Genomic DNA, 18,959 nt, shown 5'->3' with positions numbered 1-18,959 from the left:
GTGCAAATCAACATATTTTTTATTGTACGAAAAAGTAAATAAAAAGAAGTAAAAAGAAGTTGATGATTAACACAATCTTCAGGAATGCTGAGGGCATCCAGAAAGAAAGTAACCTTCCTTGACAAGCCATCTTTTTGTAAGTATTCAGCTTATTGGAAATGGAGCTCCTATATTTGATTAAGTAAATCTAATTTAAAACTCTCTTACAGTCTGTCAATTTTTTGTATTTTCGCACTGCAATAAAGTGCTGGCAGCAAGGACAAAGGGGAGATAGATTTCTGTATTCTAGCATAAAGACATCAGTTGTTTAAAGAAAAACAATCAAGATATTCAATTACTTGCAAATATATCGATTTTTAAGATAGTAAAATCCAGTACTATTATCCATGAGTTAAGAGGAAAAAATAAGATCTAAATACACTATAATTACTAGTTTAATAACCTTTACTTCACTGGATAGTCAGATTCAAAATGTCTTTTACAAGTGGGACCCAGTCATTAAAGGAAGCAGCAAATAAAGTCTGTGAACAATTCCTATCATAACTAAGCATACAGAACACTCAAATAGACAAAAAAACATTCCTGAAAAATAGTATATGTGCACATCTGTGCCAGGAAATAAAAAATGTTCCTAATGTAGTTACAAAATATTATTCCAGCTTTGCTTGTAAATCATTCCCAGAGAATTGGCAAATTAGCCGTTTTTTTGTCTTTTGTGTACTTTTAAGATCCCAAATTTAAAATGATGGTGAGATTGTAAACTAAGTCTCCACAGGCAATTATATCTTTCTCAATGTTTTAACCAACCATTTAATGTTCCTCAGTTTTGCAGCAAAAATGATTTCATTTTCTTCTATCCAGTTCATCATAGAAATAAATAAAAGCACAAGATGAAGCTCATGTACTGACAGGCAACAAAATTGCAATTCCATACAATCATTTTATGACTCCATGAAGACTTGCGTGGCAACATATATTTCTTGATTCAGTTTATTAATGGAATAAACTTAGAAAATACCCACAGTTAACACACACGATTAAGCTTTAGTGCCTCCTAATTGAGTGCATCTACCTTGTGCCTTGACATACAGTAAGTTGTCCAACAAAGTTACCAGATCTGTAACACGTAATGGTCTGTGGTTGGAAATGCTGTCAAACACTACAACTCAGGTCATTCCACAAGAGTTCAGCTGGGTTTAGATGGTTAAGGTCAATCCACCACTTGAACAACATGAGTGAAAAGAATACATTTCTAACACCGGTTGTGTTAGAAAATTAGCTGTCTGTGTCTGCCAGGCTGCACTAACAGTGGAGAAAGAACAGGAACTGGTTGCGTATTAATTCTGTAAAGCGCTTTGAGAAGCCACCTTTAAAGGTGCTATATAAAATAAAGTTTATTATTTTTTATTATTAAAATTATTATACACACCACCGGTATGCCTAATACATCATGCAAATCCATATAAATACACCAAATAACAATGAACGTGACAAAAAATAAGTTTTACATTATTAAAATGAATTATATAAAACATTGAACTACAATTTTACAGTTATTTAGCAATGTAATCTTCAGGAAAATGTGAGGAGAGAAAGAGTTTGAGTGAGAGGGGATGGGTAAAAATTAGGCCAGGTGTCTGTGTGTCCCCATCCTGTGATGCAATGGTGTACTGTCCAATGTGTATCCTGCTTTGTGCCTGTTGCTTGCTGGCTCCCCCACAGCCCTGAGTCAGATGAAGCACTAACAAAGAGGATAGATGGATGGGATGGGCAATAAGGAGGAAAATGTGCATGAGAATTTGAATAGAGCCTCAGAGATGGTCTGAGAAGCTCTAGCCTCTCAAGCCATGTTTGTTATGATACCACAGCTATGAAAAACTACATACAGAGAAACTGGGGACATGGGAGTAAACCGTCCCTCAATTACCTTTATAGGTTTTAGTGTATACAAAAAACATATAACGGTAACTGAGAAAATTCATCCTAGCCTCTCGAAAAGACTCACCACAGAGGCCCACCCCCAAAGTCAAAACCTTGAGAGAGATCAATTGAAATTTAGAGCTGAGGGAAAGTGACATTTCTTTAAGCAGTGAGCTGGGGTCAGTGGAACAATTGACCAAAAGATAAAAATCAATGCTTGTTCAATAGACCCTAGCAAGAAACCTTGACAAGGATCTTAGGAGAACAGATTAAACTAGTACTACAGGCAAGGTTAAGAGGCTGAAGCAGGTTATTTTTAATCTGATGGAGGAAAACATTTCTTCCCCTGTTTTGTATTTGTTCACAGTTGGAAACGGTGCAGATTCCACAACTAGACAGCCTCACTCGAGAGACCCCCAGTCTGTCCTTCCTGAGATTGTCAGGCAGCAGTCACAGGTGAACCTCTCTTACAGAAGACTCAGAGACAGAGGAGTTCTGACAACAGAACAAATCAGGAAGATTAAGGTTTGCAAATGTTTCAGTTATTCCAGTTAAAAAAGTGAAGGTCTGGTGACCGAGAAATATTGTTTACAGCCTTGGCAGAGCTAATTCGGTGTAGAAGTCCATAACCACAGCAAAGAATTGTTCTAGTCAAAGGACATAGGACATAATCCGAAGCATAAATCCCTGATTAAGCTGAGAAGGGTGAATGTTGTACCATTAGTGGTTCTGAGCACTTTGTAGATTAACCTGCTCAAAAGAAACATCATTGTTTTTTCTTCACTATTTTTCTTCATTTTATTTTAATTCCCAGAATTCCTGTCAATTCACAATTCTATATAACCATAATATAATAATAGAATAGAATACCAACTTCAATAAAAGATATTCATTTATCTAATACGTTGCATTTCAAAAATTGCTTATATGATTTATTGTTGTTTTAAAAAACAGCCTTTATGATTAGACAGTTATAAGATATGTAGAGGTTTATATTAGAAAAATGAAGCTAATAGATTTATGCACTTTTACTGTAACGTGCACCACTTCTCCAACATGCTTGTACCCTTGCTTACCAATTTGAAGACTGATCATGTTAGTACTTGTCTGACTTTTAATTTCACCAGTTTCACTCAGTAGTGAGTTCATGTGCCAAACACTCTGCTTAATGGCTCTTGTTTCTCACTGAAATACAGCACAAAAACTAAAATATGAACATTTCTTAGATATACAGTACATTAGAGTAGAGGCCATAAAGTATATTGTTTGTATATATAATAATACATTTGTTATAATATCTATACTCTTTGAATTATATACTGTGTATATTTTCTGGGACGTACTATAAATACCAGAATTCTACATACACCTTTGCCTTCAAGACCATGTTATCAGAAGTTCCAATGTACTTTTTCACTTTGTAAAAGCTGCTCCTTCAATAAAAGAAGAAGAAATTCAGGGCACTAAATAGCTATTTTATTAAAGGCACCACTTTAATGTAGGGCAGCAGTGAATAAAAAAAACATTTTCTATTCTGTTTCACCATTTTCCAGTTTATTGCAAGAGAAATAGTTAGTGTCCTGGAGCAAAGTATTTTATCATTTTGTGTTGATTTCAGCCCCAAACTGTCAAGGACCATTTTAAATGTGCAAATAAAATCATATGAACTTTAAACATCAGTGAATAAGATTCTACCATATTATTTGGTTGTTTCTCTTTATTTAACAACAATACTTTCAAACATCACCATATGCATCCTCGTTGAATTACCTTTTTGTGCAATAATTATATTAAACTGAGCCCCTCTAATGTCCAATAGAGTAGAACCTCGTCATAAATTTGATCATTTCCTGCATGAGTTGTGTGGTCAGAGTTATTATAAAATGAATCATGGAAACTTCTTTTTTTCCTCTTATGCTTCTACCAGCTTGAAAACTCTCAGGAGCTGAAGGTTGCGAAGCTCCTTGAGATAATCCAGAATGCTGACATTCCAGTTTTTGACTCATTCTGTGCTGTGCTTGGGGAAATGGGATGCTGGCAGCTTGTGCAAACACTTCAGGCTGCAGTCAGAGCGAAACCGCATGCTACGGGTAATAAATAAAAATTCAAGCATGAAAAACACTACTTGTTTATTCCTTTTTACAGTTGAATTAACTATTAGATGTTGCTGTCTGTTTTAGAAATAAGGAAGTCTATTTAACGCATCAAATTTTACATATCTTAACTGAAACAGCTTTAAAAAAAATAAAAGGAAAATAGAACATTTTTCTGATTTATTTTTTGCACGCATTTTATTTCTTAGAAGTTGTGGGAGTATGGAACAGAGTACCCATCCATGTTGTTGAAGCAGACACCCAAGCTTCTTTCAAGAAAGTGACTGTATGAGAACCTTATGCCAGTTAGCTACAGCACTAACTACCCATTGGGTTACTTGAGCTGAAAGGCTTCTAGTGTGTAATGGTTCTTATGCTACCTCACTTAAAATATTTTTTTGAATTATTTTTAATATTTGTGACACAAAGATGCAGGAGACTTTAGTTTAATCTTTAGTTTTAATCTCTCTCTCTCATACAAATGAAAGAAAACACACAAACTTCCACAACATGGCAATTTTCTCTTTTTTTTTCTTTTGCTTTGCTAGAAGCTCTCTACTATATTTGAGACATACACAAAAATTAAATATGGTATGTAGAAGATGTTTTTTTTAAACGCAGTAGTAAGTATATTTTCTATATAAATGACAAGCCAAGCCAGGTAAGATATGATAAGATAAGATCACTTTATCAGCCCTATACAATTTCTTGCATTAGGAATTTGTCTGTTAGCATACCCCAGCTTGCTCTCCATGAGAATCACAGACACACAGATTGGGAGAGAGAAGTCTGGGGTCAGAGTGCAGGGTCAGCCACTGTACAGTGCCCCTGGAGCAGTTGGGGTTAAGGGCCTTGCTCAAGAGCCCAAAGGAGTAGGATTCCTCTGCCCGCCGCAGGATTTGAACCGGCAACCTTCTAGCCACAGAGCCACTGCTCTGTGTAAGACTAGTTGAAAGGAGTTTTGTAATTATTGTTGCAAGTTTATATCTCACAGCTTCAAAGATAAAAGATACAAGAATGTTAAAAAATGGGAAGTCATTCGGTCCATAGACCATTGGGCAGCAAGTATGATCTGTGGATTTCAAAAAGTCATTTCTTAAAAGCAGCCAGGGTATGGTTTCATATGTGAAGCACACTCTTTTATTAACGTCATTTAATGCTATTTTATTTTTCAGTCACAGCCATTAAGAAAAGCAAAACATCAAAACATGTTTTGTTTCATGAGCAAAACTACAAAGGGGCAAAAGAGGAAAACAAATGTCTGTGCAGAAAAATGCAGTATCTGAGACAAGAATATGAGAAAAGGTTTGTTTTACATCTACAACACATGCAATAGCCCAGTGAAAAACTACCCAGGCATATTCAAAGTTATTGTTCTATTTGGTCTTAGTAAGGGGCAATTATGGTATATAATCAAGACTTGAGATATTAACCAGCAAATTGACAGTAGCACTGAAATTGCTTAGTTATTTTACCCACGTGAGCAGTAAGAAAAATGTCTGTTGAAACATTCTGAGATCATTCCCTTAGCCTGGAAAATAAAGACTAGCCTAGCACAAAGAAAATCACAAAAGAAACAACACAAAAGAAACTCCACTCATCGTGAGAACACCTTTGAAAAATAGGTATATGGGAGACTGGATTAGGTCAGCCCACTGTTGCTCACCATCTGCTCATGATATACCTGTAGGGTGGTCACAAAAAGCAATATCTCACATGATAAGACATTGGAGCCAAGCACAGGCCATCAATGACAGGCCACTCTCTGGGATGCCAGTAGTCAATAATAAGACAGGTGGGGATCTGCATTTGTTGGTCTTGGCTGGAATACTACTTGCTACAGAAATCCTCTTGGAGCAATTGCCAGCTACATAACAGCATTACAATAATCAAGTCCAGGGACCTCACTTGCTGCCCTTCCTGCAGAGTCATACTGACAAACCAGTATGACAACACACATCCTCATAATGCTCGTTTTACAACAGCTTTCTTGTAAGAAGAGAACATGATGGTAAAACAGTAGATTCCGTACTTGACAGACATGAGCTCCATTAACATTTCTGAGATGAAGTGGGACATTGCATGGCACCTAGGATTCAAAGACTAGAACACAGTTACATGCTTGTCCAGGCTCCTATGATGGGGAAATGGGACAGAATCCCACAAGACCGCATCTGCAAACTGGAACAATGCATGTCAGCATTGTGCAGCTTGTAATTTTCCAAATGGCGGCCACACATGCTGTTATTCTGTAGCCTTTCAGTAGACCTCCTGTTGATGGCAAATTTTCATCAGCATGATGAATGTACTATTGTCATAAGTTGTGTGGTCGGAGGTATTGTATAAAGAGTCATAAAGAAACTACTTTTTTTGCAATGCCAGAGTACTGCACCTGCTACAAAAAAAAAAAAGTTTTTTCCTAAAACTTTAAACCTTACCCCCTTCTTCATGGGTAATTTAAAACTGCAAGATCTCAGTGCAAAAATGTATGTGAAGTATCCTTGGATCTGTATAACACATGGCTTCTCAAACTGAAGGTTTCTTGGCTTAACCTTTCTTTCCCCAGATTACGCAACCTGGAGGGGATGTTGGCTGAGGCACGAGAGGAGAGAGAGCAGGCAGAACGGGAGAGATGTGACAGCCAGCAGCAGAGTGCTGAGCTGAGGAGACTCAACACAGAACTCCAGGCACTCATTGCCAGGCTGCAGTCTTCCTTCAAAGAGTCGGCTGTCATCACCGACGTAGGATACAGCATGGACTGTCTGCCCAGATCCAAAGTGTACACTCATGGAAATCGCGGTCTGGGCTTGTTCTTGGGTTGAAGGTCAGATGATGCTGCCACCATGGTCAGCGTTCAGTCCCATCTACCTCTCATTGGGTGATCAATGTTCTTTGGGGAACAGCCAGTCTAGTCGATGAGAAGAACTCTTTACAAACTCTCTAAAATAGTCTTTAAATATTCCTCATGACAGTACTAAGACTGCACTCCTGAAATATGAAAAACCTTTCAAATCAAATCAAGGCACTGCACATGATTCATAGAAAAATGGATATAAAGTTTTTTAAGAACATGACTACAAAAGCAGGTACCAAGGAATGTACAGGTACAAATATTTTAATATTTTTGAAACACTCCCAACAGGAAAAATAAATATTCAAAATTATTCAGGAAAAAAAGATAATCATTCCAACTTGGAAGTTAAAATACTCTGAATTCCATTGTTAACATTTTATTTAATTCCATTGTTAACATTTTATTGATTTTAAAATTTATATACATTTTGTATTAAAAAAAGATCAAACTTATGTGTGTGTGGCAAGTTACAACCAATATTTGAAGTTTTAAGACAAGATGTTAATATTGTTTTCATAGAATTCAGTGAGTACATTTTAAAAATTAATTAAAAATTTGGAATGGAAATTAAATGTTTGATTTACAAATTTAATTATACAATGAAAAATGTTATCCAAATATTACAGGTGTGCCATCATATACCATTATAATTTCTCTGAAAAGGGGAATCATTGTCATAATTATATATATATTTTTTAAAGTACATAAAAATGTAACCACTCTTAAATGTATCAAACTTGAATGGCTTCATAGAGTATATACAATATTTGAACAAAACACTGAACCAATTCTAATTCTACATGTTCGTTTAAACGAATATGTGCTGAAAAGATAATGTAATTGTAAAAAAATTGTGATCTACTTTCCAAACAGCAATGTGGTTGAATTGAAGTCATAAGACTTTCAGGTAGCAGCAAAATATTATATTATAAATTAAAAGTTTTTCATGCATTCTTCAAAATGTATGAAGGTCAATCAAAAAGTAATGCTCTGTTGTTCTGAAAGTGTGAACCAAAGGTAATGTTTTAACAAAAACTAAACTGTCTGAAAAATTATTTCAGTAGATCTTTTGTTTTCAGAATATAAATGTAAGAATGTAAAGTATCCAGCAAGTATCATTAACTGATTTATCCAGCACAGGGTTGTGAGAGACCCTAAACCTGTCCCTGTAAGCAACAGGAGCAAGGCAGGATACACCCTGGACAATCACAGGACGCGTACAGACACAGACACACATTCACAGTAGGACCAATTTTCCCAGAGACTAATTAACCTACCATTATGTCTTTGGACTGTGGGAGGAAACTGGAGTATCTGGAGGAAACTCAAAATAAACACAGGGAGAACATACAAACTCCAGATACATTAGATAGCACCCTGGGAATTGAACCCAGGGCCCCAGCATTGCGTGGCAGAAATGCTAACCACAGCCCCACTTGCATGTCTACTTTTTACTTTTTCTGTCTCTCCATGTTACAGTATGTCACTGCAATTGTGTGAAAGCCTGGAAGTACCATGCATACCAAATCTCCTGTGAGACATTTCACATAACTGATAGGTGTGTTAGAATTCTTCCCGATTTCAGGTGGTTCCACATGGCCTCAAATGGATTCATTTCTGGATCTTGCAGTGGCACCACAGACATTTTAGAAGAACTGCTTCTACTGTGCCTTCCAAATCACAGTATCTGAATTCACAATCAAAGATCAAACATTTGTGTTTGATGGAAGACATTTCGGTCCTGCTGTACATAATGATATTTTAAAGTCAAATCTTGTAAGATGGTGCAAGACAAAGCAGCTTTTTATCCCAACATTCTTTGGGAGGACGGCTGTGTGATCCGTCAACAAGTTTGGAAGAGAGATTAAGGTCTGCAAACATATATTACTACCTGGTATTTCTTAATATGTCTCTTTCCAGGTAAAATATTTACCAGCATCCTTAACATAATACAAAGACAGGTGCTTAAATGGCATCTACAGTGACATGAAATGGAAACTTCTAATCAAGTAAAACAATGCCCTTCATTACCCTATATTTTCTTAGTGTTATGCAAATCCTTTTTATTTCCATTTTTAACTATGTTCCTCGCATTAAGGAAAATATAACACATACATTTATCTAAAATAAAACCTATATAAAATACATTAAAAACATATATTGGCAACAAAATAATGTAAAAACAAATTGCACATCAACAGTACTGCATACTTCTCCCTGAGTCATCCTACAGTCTCTTTGCAAGTCTGGGTTTTTGTGGGCTGAAATAGATTTCCTTCAGGGCCAGCAGCAGTTTGAGAACAGGAGTACAAAGAGCAGTGAGGACAGGCACACTATAATACTGCAAATAAAAGAATAAATCCCGCACTGGAATGAGTCCAAACACACTAAGGGTCCCCTTGGCTGTTGGTGGAAGGCATCGAACTCTCCAGTAAGCAGCAACATTGTGATAAGCTTTGAGATCGAAGTCTACTGTAGCAAGATGAGCCTTTAATACAATAACAAGAAATTTACAATGATATCAAGGCGAGATTTTTTGACTACATTTATTCTGCATTAGAATAAGACCATTTCCACTTACTGTAAATATCAATATTCTACACTATCTCAAACGACAATAAAATATTCAAAAGGACTTTATAGCAACAGCAGGCCATGAGTAAAACTTTCGTTTGCTTTTAAAGTTGTTTTTAGCCTCCATAATCTTGAGTAGTGCCTTAATCAAAACAAAAAAAAAACAGTCAATCATCAACTCAACCAGGTTATCTTTGTTTCTCTCAGAGCTCTTCTGAGTTTCTTCAGTACAGATTATATGCTAACAAGCATCTCCTTAAACATCCGTTTACGGTAGTCACTCATCTGCAGCTAACACACCTACTGTATGTCTCACTCATCTGTGCACTATAAATAAAATAACAGGCAGTCCTTACCAGCTCTTCCTGCAGCCTGTGAACAGTGACCTCAATGGAGTGCTCCAGGTGCTGAGAGGACAGGAGTAAGCTCAGCATCAGCACCGTCCAGGATGCTGTGGCAACCAGAAGAAGAACCCTGCAGTACCAGAGACATTAGAATGACTTGAGTCCATCTAAGCACTGACACCATCCATCCATTTTCTAACTCCTGTATCCGATACTGTGGTGCAGGGGAGTCGGAGTCTATCCCGCAAGAAATGGGCGCCAGTCTATCACAAGGCACACACACACATAGACACAAACACAAACACATACACACTCACACCAGGGCCAGTTTTCCCAGAAGCCAATTAACCTACCAGTATGTCTTTGGGTTGTGGGAGGAAACTGGAGGACCTAGAAGAAGCCCACATGAACACAAGGAGAACATACAAAGTCCACACAGATAGAACCCAACATCTGGAATTGAACCAGCTCTGCAAGGCAGCAATGCTAAGCACTGTGCCACATGCATTGACACTATTTTGTGAATAATGTTTTCTGAACAGAGAGAAATCCTTTCTTTCAACCTTTTTAAAATGAGAAAATATTTAAACTTTCTTTAATCCATTCAGATGTGTTGAATCCTATGCAAATGAGAATTCACCTCAAACATTTTAATTGAGTTTCTGTTGTATTCTATCATTTGTCTAGAAATTTAGATTACTAATTCACTTTTAAAATGCTGTACAGTACAACTTTTTCCATAACGCACATTAAACAAAAGCAGTGAGGCTCAACATGTATATTCTAATTTGACTGTTAAGCACAGTACATAAAATCACTTTAAACATCACACTGCTAAAATCATTATTCAATCATTATCAATATTCTTTGACAAGGTAATCAGCAAAATTAGTGCAGAAGCCTCTCAGAATCCTTCCTCATCATGTTTGTCCTGACTTGTCACAAAGTTTTCTGCGATCTACAGGTGAATGTGTTCATATCCATTTTGAAATGTTTTCCTTTCCGCACCCTGAACGTCTGTTTTCTTATGTATCAAGAAATTCAAAGGCATAGACAAATGGATTCCATGATGTACATTATTACAGAAAGTGAATCCATTACGCGTTTATTGTATGTTATAGAAAATTGGTTTGAAAAACAATATAAAAATGAAAGTAGTATTTCTTGAACAGAGAAGACTACGAATAGACCTGATACAAACTTTCAAAATCCTCAAAGGAACTGATTAACTTAATATCTTTAGAATAAGGAGGGAAACACGAACCAGACGACAAAAGTGGAAACATGAAGTCTGGTGGGAATGTGAAACAAGTTACCCATCCATGCTGTTGAAGCTAATTCCTTGGCTTCTTTCAAGAAACAGCTGGATGTATTCCTGGGATCAATACTTTACACAAACCTAAATAGGCTGGATAGGCCAATTTTCTCAATACGTTTTCAGAACTGTCTTAAAGTTTATGTTCGGAGGAAAGGCGAGTCATGAATCTTACCAAATCTTTATCCTCCGCGGTGTCAGTCTGCTTTTCTGAATCACATTATCTGCCAGATAGTAAAGCAGAGTGCTGATCGCAACAAAATACAGGCTGAGATAGAGAAGATAGGTGGCGTGAGCTTGCAGAAGGTGGGTCTCAAACTGCCTCTGGATATCATCCTGAATGACATGGAAGACAAACATCAACACAACAGAGTGCATTTTAAAATGAGATAATTATCTCAGAAAATAATTTCTAAACATAATGTAGCTTTTATATTTGGATTACAAGTAAGCATCATTAGTATTGGTTGTATACAGTATGTACAGCAAATAATAAAACCCATTTATCCTCTCCAAAGCAGCAGCCTTTTGTCAATATCTTCAGGATTACTGATTACCTCTTTCATTTCTGTAACACTGTTTGATTTGTCAGCCATAAATATTTATTGACAGGCTAAATTATATGGAAATGGCTTTTAAAAACATCCACATTAGGAAGGAAATGCCATAAAGACAGGGCAGAAAAATGTTATAACTTGGTATAAACGTTATGTTTCTTAATTTGCCTAAATACTCCACCCTAATCTAATATTAGTTAAGGCATCCCAGTTATAGGTGGAAAATTGTGTCATGCATTTACTGTATTTGTGATCAACTAATAGAGTCTGAATTCAGGACCACTGGAAACAAGAAAGGGTGAAGAATTGTAGTTGCTGACATGTAAGAGATAAAAGGGATATAAGGAACTGCTCTGGAATTGTTTCCCTTTATTAAAAGAGGGAGCTTGGTTGCATACAGTAGCTTCCTTGGCTGTTATGGGAGTCTGTGGAGACCTGGAGGCAGCAGAGGCTGTATAAGACCAGCATTTAATCATAATCACTGATTTATACCAAAACGTCAAGTGAAGCACAAAACCAGAGGAGATACTTCTTAAAAGCTGCATTACACATGGAAGATAATGCATATTGAATTAACTGGCCCATTACTTAACACAAAGATATTCACTTAGCACTGAGAATACTGTCCAAACAAATACATGCTATCAAAGCCCACCCATTATGAAGCCATTATCATTTTTCCATAATACATATAATTTACAGGTGCAGGGTAGCTGGAGGTGCATGCACAAAATAGCTTACAATAGGTACAGTAAATGCTCCCTGGAATGCTGCCTGTCTTCTGAATATAAAACATGGGAGAAATGAGGAAAAGAGTTGCTGTTTGAATCTGAAAATTGTATTTCACATGTAAGTTTATATTTTGTAACTCTACTAAATTCAGTCCTGTCACAGAGATTGTCTGTGGCAGGAGAGTAGAAGAATATGAGAAGTGTTACTTAGGGATATTCTGTAATCTTAAAACAGCATTATTGAGGATTATTTATTGTCCATAAATCAGAAACCTACTGAAGGGTTACAGAGCCTCTCTGTGAGAGAGCTGTGGAATGCCCTACTTACCCTACCCAATGTACATTTATAGTCTGGATCTTTGTCAATTTTATAATCCATCTTAAAACACTTTTTAAACTTGCTTTTCTGGATTTTTACATTTGGAGCATGCTTCAAATGAGCTTTTTTTTACTGTAGTTTCCTGTTTTGCAAGGTACTTTGTATCATGTTCAACCCTGACCAGCAAGGATAATTAACTCATCCTTGACTGCTTAATAGTAATATTAGTCAATTGTAGCAGACATATTTCTTATTATAAGCAGCCTTTTCACAGCATTGTGTACTGTTTCAACAACTGGAAAAGGAGGATTATTAAGTAATGGTTTCTGGAATAAATGTATCACTTTCCGAAACAATGTACATAGTCAAACTCATGTTGTCGTTTTTGCTGTTATATTCAATGTATGTACTTCTTTTGTACAGAAAGAAAAAAACTCCAGAACTTACTCACCAGCAGCTTCCAAAAATCTTTGTGCCAAGTGAGGACAGAGTTCTTGAGGGAAGATTCTGAGATGCTTATAATTGGATGTCTTGCAGAAAAGTTCTTCACCTGTCCTGTATAGTTGTGCAAGCTCAGCAGCAAGGGACCTTGTCAAGCAACAGGATGAGTTTCCATTGTAAATCACAGTGTTGTAGTTTGTATGATTTGAACACCTATATTTACTGTAAGAAAGCACTGCATACCTTCTTTCCATTGAATGTGAACAAGCACAGTGCTATATACTTAGCGTATAATGATGTAATATGTTACAATATCATATGTTATATGATACACATAAATGAAAATGCAAACAGTATTTTTTTTTCTCTGTTCACACATGGATTCTGGACTCTGAGTTGCATCTAACAAGTCAATATATCCTAAATGTAGAAAGGTATTTACAATCACTCTTTTAAATCAAATCAAATCTCATTGTCTTCATAATATTACAAGCATTCATTGTAGAAAGAGGAAATGGCTCTCAATATTACAGTTTAGAAAACAACCTGCTTTTAATACATCTGCTAATAGGAGTCTTTTCAACAAATGAAAATAGACTTACCATGTAGATATCTGAACACAAGAAAGACTGATAAAATCATCAGCACACAAGATATAAAGAGAACAAAGCCCTCCTCTGCAGTCAGCCTCATGTTGTCCATTTCTGGCCACAGAGTAACCTACATAACAAAAGACACTATGAAAGCAATTTCTTCATTTGTGACAAGAATATGTTCAATATGGAACAAAGATATTCAACACAAGGTGCTCTATGTTTTTGCAACGTGACCTCGTTTTAGATGTGCTTTTGCAGAGCACACAGAGACACAAACACAAAGCTAATTAACCTACTATTATGTGCTTGGACAGTGGACGAAAACCAGAGCACTTTGTGAAAATGCACATAAACGCAGGAAGAACATACAAACTCCATACAGGGTCCAAGGGTTTCAGGACTGCGAGGCAACAATGCTAACCACTGTGTCACTGTGCTGCCCTAATCACAGCTATGATTTTTAAAATAATTATGATAAATAATGATGATAAACATCCTATACCTACAGGGCAATAAATGTTTTGCTAAACTGAAATCTAGGGAAGAGGCAATAACTGCTAATTGAATTTTAAGGAGTGGTAAGGCATAATAAGACAGAAAAAACAGAATACTATAAATACCATAGGGCCAGAGTATTAAAAGGACTGAGCGCCAACAAGACTTCAATTTTACAACATCAGTTTGATTCTCATGTAATAAAATTGTGCCAATCGATCAATGTTTGGTTTCCAGTTTGAAATGATTGAAACCTGGCAAAAAAAGCATCCATACTTGTTTTGAGCACCTGTTTTGCAATGTTTAGTTAAAAGTGGTGTGAACACACAATGATGATTCTTGATCTAGCGCCAGAACTCTGACTGACATTTTAATCTGTAGCTTGAATGCACTCCTATGAAAACAAACAACCTAATTCAAACCTTGTGACTAAGTGCAGAATAAGTTGCCAGGCTTTCAGATTCAAGCTGCACTGCCAACAGTTTGTTGCAGAACAGGGTAAACATTTGGCAGAAGGACTCAGGAGGAGAAGCACAAAAAGTCAGGTGGTTTTCCAGAAGCCTGAAGCTGGCCAAGGACTGGTGAGTGTTAGCTCTTCCAATAATAATAATAACATCACTTTATTAACCCTTTACAATTTCTTGCATTAGGAATTTGTCTTTTCACATACCCCAGCTTGCTCTTCATGAGACACACAGACAGGGAGAGAGCCTGGGGTCAGAGCACAGGGTCTGCCATTGTACAGCACCCCTGGAGCAGCTGGGGTTAAGGGCCTTGCTCAGGGGCCCAACAGAGTAGGATTCCTCTGCCAGCTGTGGGATTTGAACCAGCAACCTTCCAACCACAGGCGCAGATCCTTAGCCACAGAGCCACCACTCCGCCCCAACATTACCAACAGTTCTCTAATATTTTCTGAATGTTGTTTGTACTATAGCGCTGCAGTGTGAACTGATGAACAAATCAATTAATTTGCATTTTAGAGACTGCAAATACACCTTCTGTAGCACACACATGCAGTGGTTGAATAATTATCAGGTACTGCAATATGAAAAGCAAATGTTACATGTAAATCCTCCTTCACAAAATGATTTTAATGTGATTAGAAATGAGAAGCTTTACATGCATGTACTGTATACAACCCTGTAAAAAGTTAGATATGCATATACTGTATTTAGAAGTGCTGCATATGGATTTATGCAATGCTAATACTGTATGTGAAAATAATGTGAGAGAATAGTAGTAATTAGAGTAACAATGTACATGGAGTATTCACAAGGTGTTTTTAACTACAGTATATGGTAAACCTAACTTACAATGGACATTTGCCTGGATGGAAAGCAGACATAATGAACTACTACATTAAAATATAATTCAAATGTTCTTATCAAAAGCAGCCAGGTAGCAGAACTGGTCTTATCTGGACACTTAAGTAGCCCATGCGCAGAGGGAAAGTCACCGCTATCAAAGAGTGGAAGAAGAAAGGCCCTGAGCTCAATGAGCAGCAATGACCAGTAATGTAGAGTATAATAATATATTTTAAAGATGGTGTCCATGTATGGAGTCATTACACTTTAGTGCCCATTTTCTACATAAGGGGTACTTGCCGTCATGAAAACAAACGTACTTATTGTTACTATTACAACTGTGTAAAAGGATAGTTTACATATAGATTTAGAAATATTCAGACACATAATTTTCAGTATTCTGACTGCCTTGACAAGCATTCTTATTTAATGTAATAATTTGTTATGTAATTTTTTATTATCAACCCAACAAAACTTCAAGACATGAGGATCCAAATCCAGTTTACAGTGCTGCCTTACCTGAAATTACCTGAAAGATTTATGATTATTTTTTAAACAGGGAAAATGCGGTCAGTTTTATTACTGGTGGCTTAAAATGTTTGTATAATAAATGTGTTTAAAAAGTATTTTTCCGGAAACAAACATATACACTGAAGTAAAATGAATCCTGTATCTAACTGCAGGTATACATACTCCTCCCCCAACAGCCAGCTTGTCCAGGGACTCTTTTGCCTTCTTGTGTTTCTCCTGAAGTAATTTCTGCTTCTCCTGCAGACTTGGGCCTGTTAAAGAGAACAGGGAAATTCCTTCAACAGACACAAAGTTTTCTTTACTATCTCTGGAAACTGGAAATGAAAGACCTTCACAAAAAGTAAAGTACCACACCCGAAGAAGGCTCCACAGCCAAAAACATTGTGTTTCTTTTCTTCTCTTTTCAGCATGCAATAAACCTTTACTTGTTCCTTTGCAGCCTACACATGCTGACGCAGCTATAGTACTTATCTGAACTACTAGATTATAACAAATACATTTAAAATAAACACTTTAATTTGGGAAAAATATTCTTGCCTGCAATTTGTACTGGATGACATATAAAAGGTTTTCCTAACTTTTCTTGTTCAATTAACAAACAAACAGTTCTGTTTATAAATGAAGTAGATGGTATTTTCAATCTCTGGTTGTGACCTTTTAGTGACATACTATTCATAATTATGTGCTTAATTCTAACACAGCTGTGAATAAATTATTAATCCATATATAACTTTTTGCAAATGTAAATAACAAATATACATACCTGGAGTCATTCTCAACATAGCAAGGCTGGGACTAACAGACTTCCCAGATAAATTGTTGCTGGATTCCACATTGGACCTTAAAAAATATTTAAATTAATCACAAACTAAACATACAAGGCACTAAAAGAATGAGCATTTTTCCTGTGAAGAGGGTAATCCTGAAGGTGAGTAAGAACACCTTACTCACCAAGCAGACCTCATTCTAATAGTCCTAATTAACATTTCCATAAATAACAGAAGTCTAGAAGTTAGACATGTTGGCTTATAATAAATTGGTTCAACTTTGTTATCGTTTGTATGGATGGGTGCTACATAAGCAATTTTCCAGTCAATTGACATTACAATGTCTTCAGTAACTGTTGGAAGAGTTTTGTTAGTGATCAATTAAAAAAATGCCTTGCTTCCTTAAATTGGTAGAATACTATCAGCCCCTGGAGATTTATGTTAAAAGCTTCCACTGTCGGTAACAGTTCTACCTCTTTTAGGCTAATACTGCACTGTTTCTTATAGAACGTTATCCTTGCTCACTCTGAGTCATATTACCAATTACCTCCTTGGCAATCACCCTAGACAAATATTAATTAATTAGCCATTTCTCTTAGATACCCACTTCATCCTTTAGGGTTCTTTAGTGTACCTGAACCAAGTATCTTTATTAAACACTTGCTGTTTCAAAACACATGACTTTGTGTTTCTAGTGTTATAAACTGACTATATATGCCCCCCCAGCACAATAATACTTAAATACATCCAACCATTTTCTAACCTCTTCATTCAAATCAGTGTTGAAAGAAAGCTGGAGCCGATCCCGCGAACAAGGCAGGAGACACCCTGGATGGGACACCTGTCCATCACAGGGTACACACAGACACAAACACACATCCACACCAGGGCCAATCTTCCCTGAAGTTACCGGTATATCCAATATAAGATCACTTTACTCCATGAGACACACAGACAGGGAGAGAAGCTTGGGGTTAGAGCACAGGATCAGCCATTTCTGCAGCACCCCTGGAGCAGTTGGGGTTAAGGGCTTTGCTCAGGGGCCCAACAGAGTAGGATTCCTCTGCCGGCCGCTGGATACGAACTGGCAACCTTCCAGCCACAGGTGCAGATCCGCCACTGCACTGCCCCCATGTTTGTCTTTGGACTGTGGGGGGAAACAGGAGCACCTGGCAAAAACTCATGCAAAAGGGGGAGAACATACAAACTCCACGCAGATAGCACTCCAGATCCAGAATTGAACCATGGGCCCCAGCACTCTGAGGCAGTAATGCTAACAACTGTGCCACCATGCTGCCCCCCAATTCTGGAATGAAGAGGCACAACACAAAGATATACTTACATAAGGTTTGCCTGTGTCTTCAATACTGAAGGGGTCACTGAGCGCATTCGGGTGTCAAAGATAATGGTCTTGATGGGCGTTTCAAAATTTTCCTTTGAATCATTGCTGTTAAGAACTCGCATTTTCTTCCTTTCCCTGAAAAGCCCAGTGGGAACCTTCCGTGGTGTGCTGTACAGCTCTGGAGACTTCGAGGGTTTGAGAGGAGGTGACATTTCAGTTTATTGGCCAACTCAAGTGTGCTGAGCTGAAAAATAAACAATGGCGTACAAACGTATGCAAAGTGTGCAATGAAGGAGCCCAACTGCTTAACTTTTTTTCAGTTTTCATAGTAAGACAACTCAAGCAATCTCAGAGGTATTAGCACAATTATCAACACCTCCTTGTACACAGCTGTATTGCAGATTTCAGTATCCCCCTCACAAAATGTTTGTATCCCGTAACATTAATCAAATCAAATCAAAGTTTATTTATCAATTGCACAACAATACAACGTGCAGCAGTAGTTGCTGGCAATGAAATGTATGCAAAGGATACATTTGTATGCAAGGGATGCAAAGGATCTGTGGCTAAGTTAATCATAACCCTAGCGCCTTCTATGGTTCAGAATTATGTTTCGGCCAGTGGAATAACATCTTCTGAAGTTCAAAACACCCGTATAATTTATTGAACAAATCATTACTACTCTTGCGTCATGGTAACAAAAAATTAGAATCCTTCTGTTGTCTTTTCTTGTGTGCCTCACTCTCAGTGTGTCGATTACAGTGACAGAGATGTTG

General features: G+C 37.0%; 2 protein-coding genes across 2 annotated transcripts; one reads left to right on the top strand and one right to left on the bottom strand.

Annotated features, from left to right (window-relative positions):
* Positions 1 to 6,835, top strand: LOC148837661 (uncharacterized). Its single transcript, XM_088911803.1, has 5 exons — positions 1 to 136; positions 2,288 to 2,445; positions 3,848 to 4,010; positions 5,189 to 5,318; positions 6,580 to 6,835. Exons 1-5 carry the CDS (start codon positions 85 to 87, stop codon positions 6,833 to 6,835), a joined length of 759 nt encoding a protein of 252 aa, XP_088767929.1. The 5' UTR covers positions 1 to 84.
* A 2,212-nt stretch (positions 6,836 to 9,047) lies between these two features.
* LOC148837660 (uncharacterized) lies at positions 9,048 to 18,395 on the bottom strand. The gene is made up of 8 exons (XM_088911936.1): positions 18,184 to 18,395; positions 16,838 to 16,914; positions 16,237 to 16,325; positions 13,751 to 13,868; positions 13,159 to 13,295; positions 11,276 to 11,436; positions 9,798 to 9,915; positions 9,048 to 9,355 (listed from the first exon to the last, which is right to left on the bottom strand). The coding sequence occupies exons 1-8, from the start codon at positions 18,393 to 18,395 to the stop codon at positions 9,095 to 9,097; spliced, it is 1,173 nt and encodes a 390-aa protein (XP_088768062.1). The 3' UTR covers positions 9,048 to 9,094.
* Between the last annotated feature and the right edge of the window lie 564 nt (positions 18,396 to 18,959).

The sequence above is a fragment of the Atractosteus spatula genome, chromosome 3, assembly GCF_055471065.1.
Source record: "Atractosteus spatula isolate fAtrSpa1 chromosome 3, fAtrSpa1.hap1, whole genome shotgun sequence".
Taxonomy (NCBI): Eukaryota; Metazoa; Chordata; class Actinopteri; order Semionotiformes; family Lepisosteidae; genus Atractosteus; species Atractosteus spatula.
This window is presented reverse-complemented; position numbering and strand designations above follow the sequence as displayed.

What these genes read in the sequence shown, in the direction of transcription:
- LOC148837660 (XM_088911936.1), bottom strand. Translation starts at nt 18,395, where the DNA reads ATGTCACCTCCTCTCAAACCCTCGAAGTCTCCAGAGCTGTACAGCACA. An exon ending in AAGACACAGGCAAACCTTAT is followed by an intron (nt 16,915 to 18,183) that starts GTAAGTATATCT and finishes ATATTTTTTAAG; the next exon opens with GTCCAATGTGGAATCCAGCA. An exon ending in AGCTGGCTGTTGGGGGAGGA is followed by an intron (nt 13,869 to 16,236) that starts GTATGTATACCT and finishes TTTGTTATGTAG; the next exon opens with GTTACTCTGTGGCCAGAAAT.
- LOC148837661 (XM_088911803.1), top strand. Translation starts at nt 85, where the DNA reads ATGCTGAGGGCATCCAGAAAGAAAGTAACCTTCCTTGACAAGCCATCT. An exon ending in AGCGAAACCGCATGCTACGG is followed by an intron (nt 4,011 to 5,188) that starts GTAATAAATAAA and finishes TTTATTTTTCAG; the next exon opens with TCACAGCCATTAAGAAAAGC. An exon ending in AGACAAGAATATGAGAAAAG is followed by an intron (nt 5,319 to 6,579) that starts GTTTGTTTTACA and finishes TTCTTTCCCCAG; the next exon opens with ATTACGCAACCTGGAGGGGA.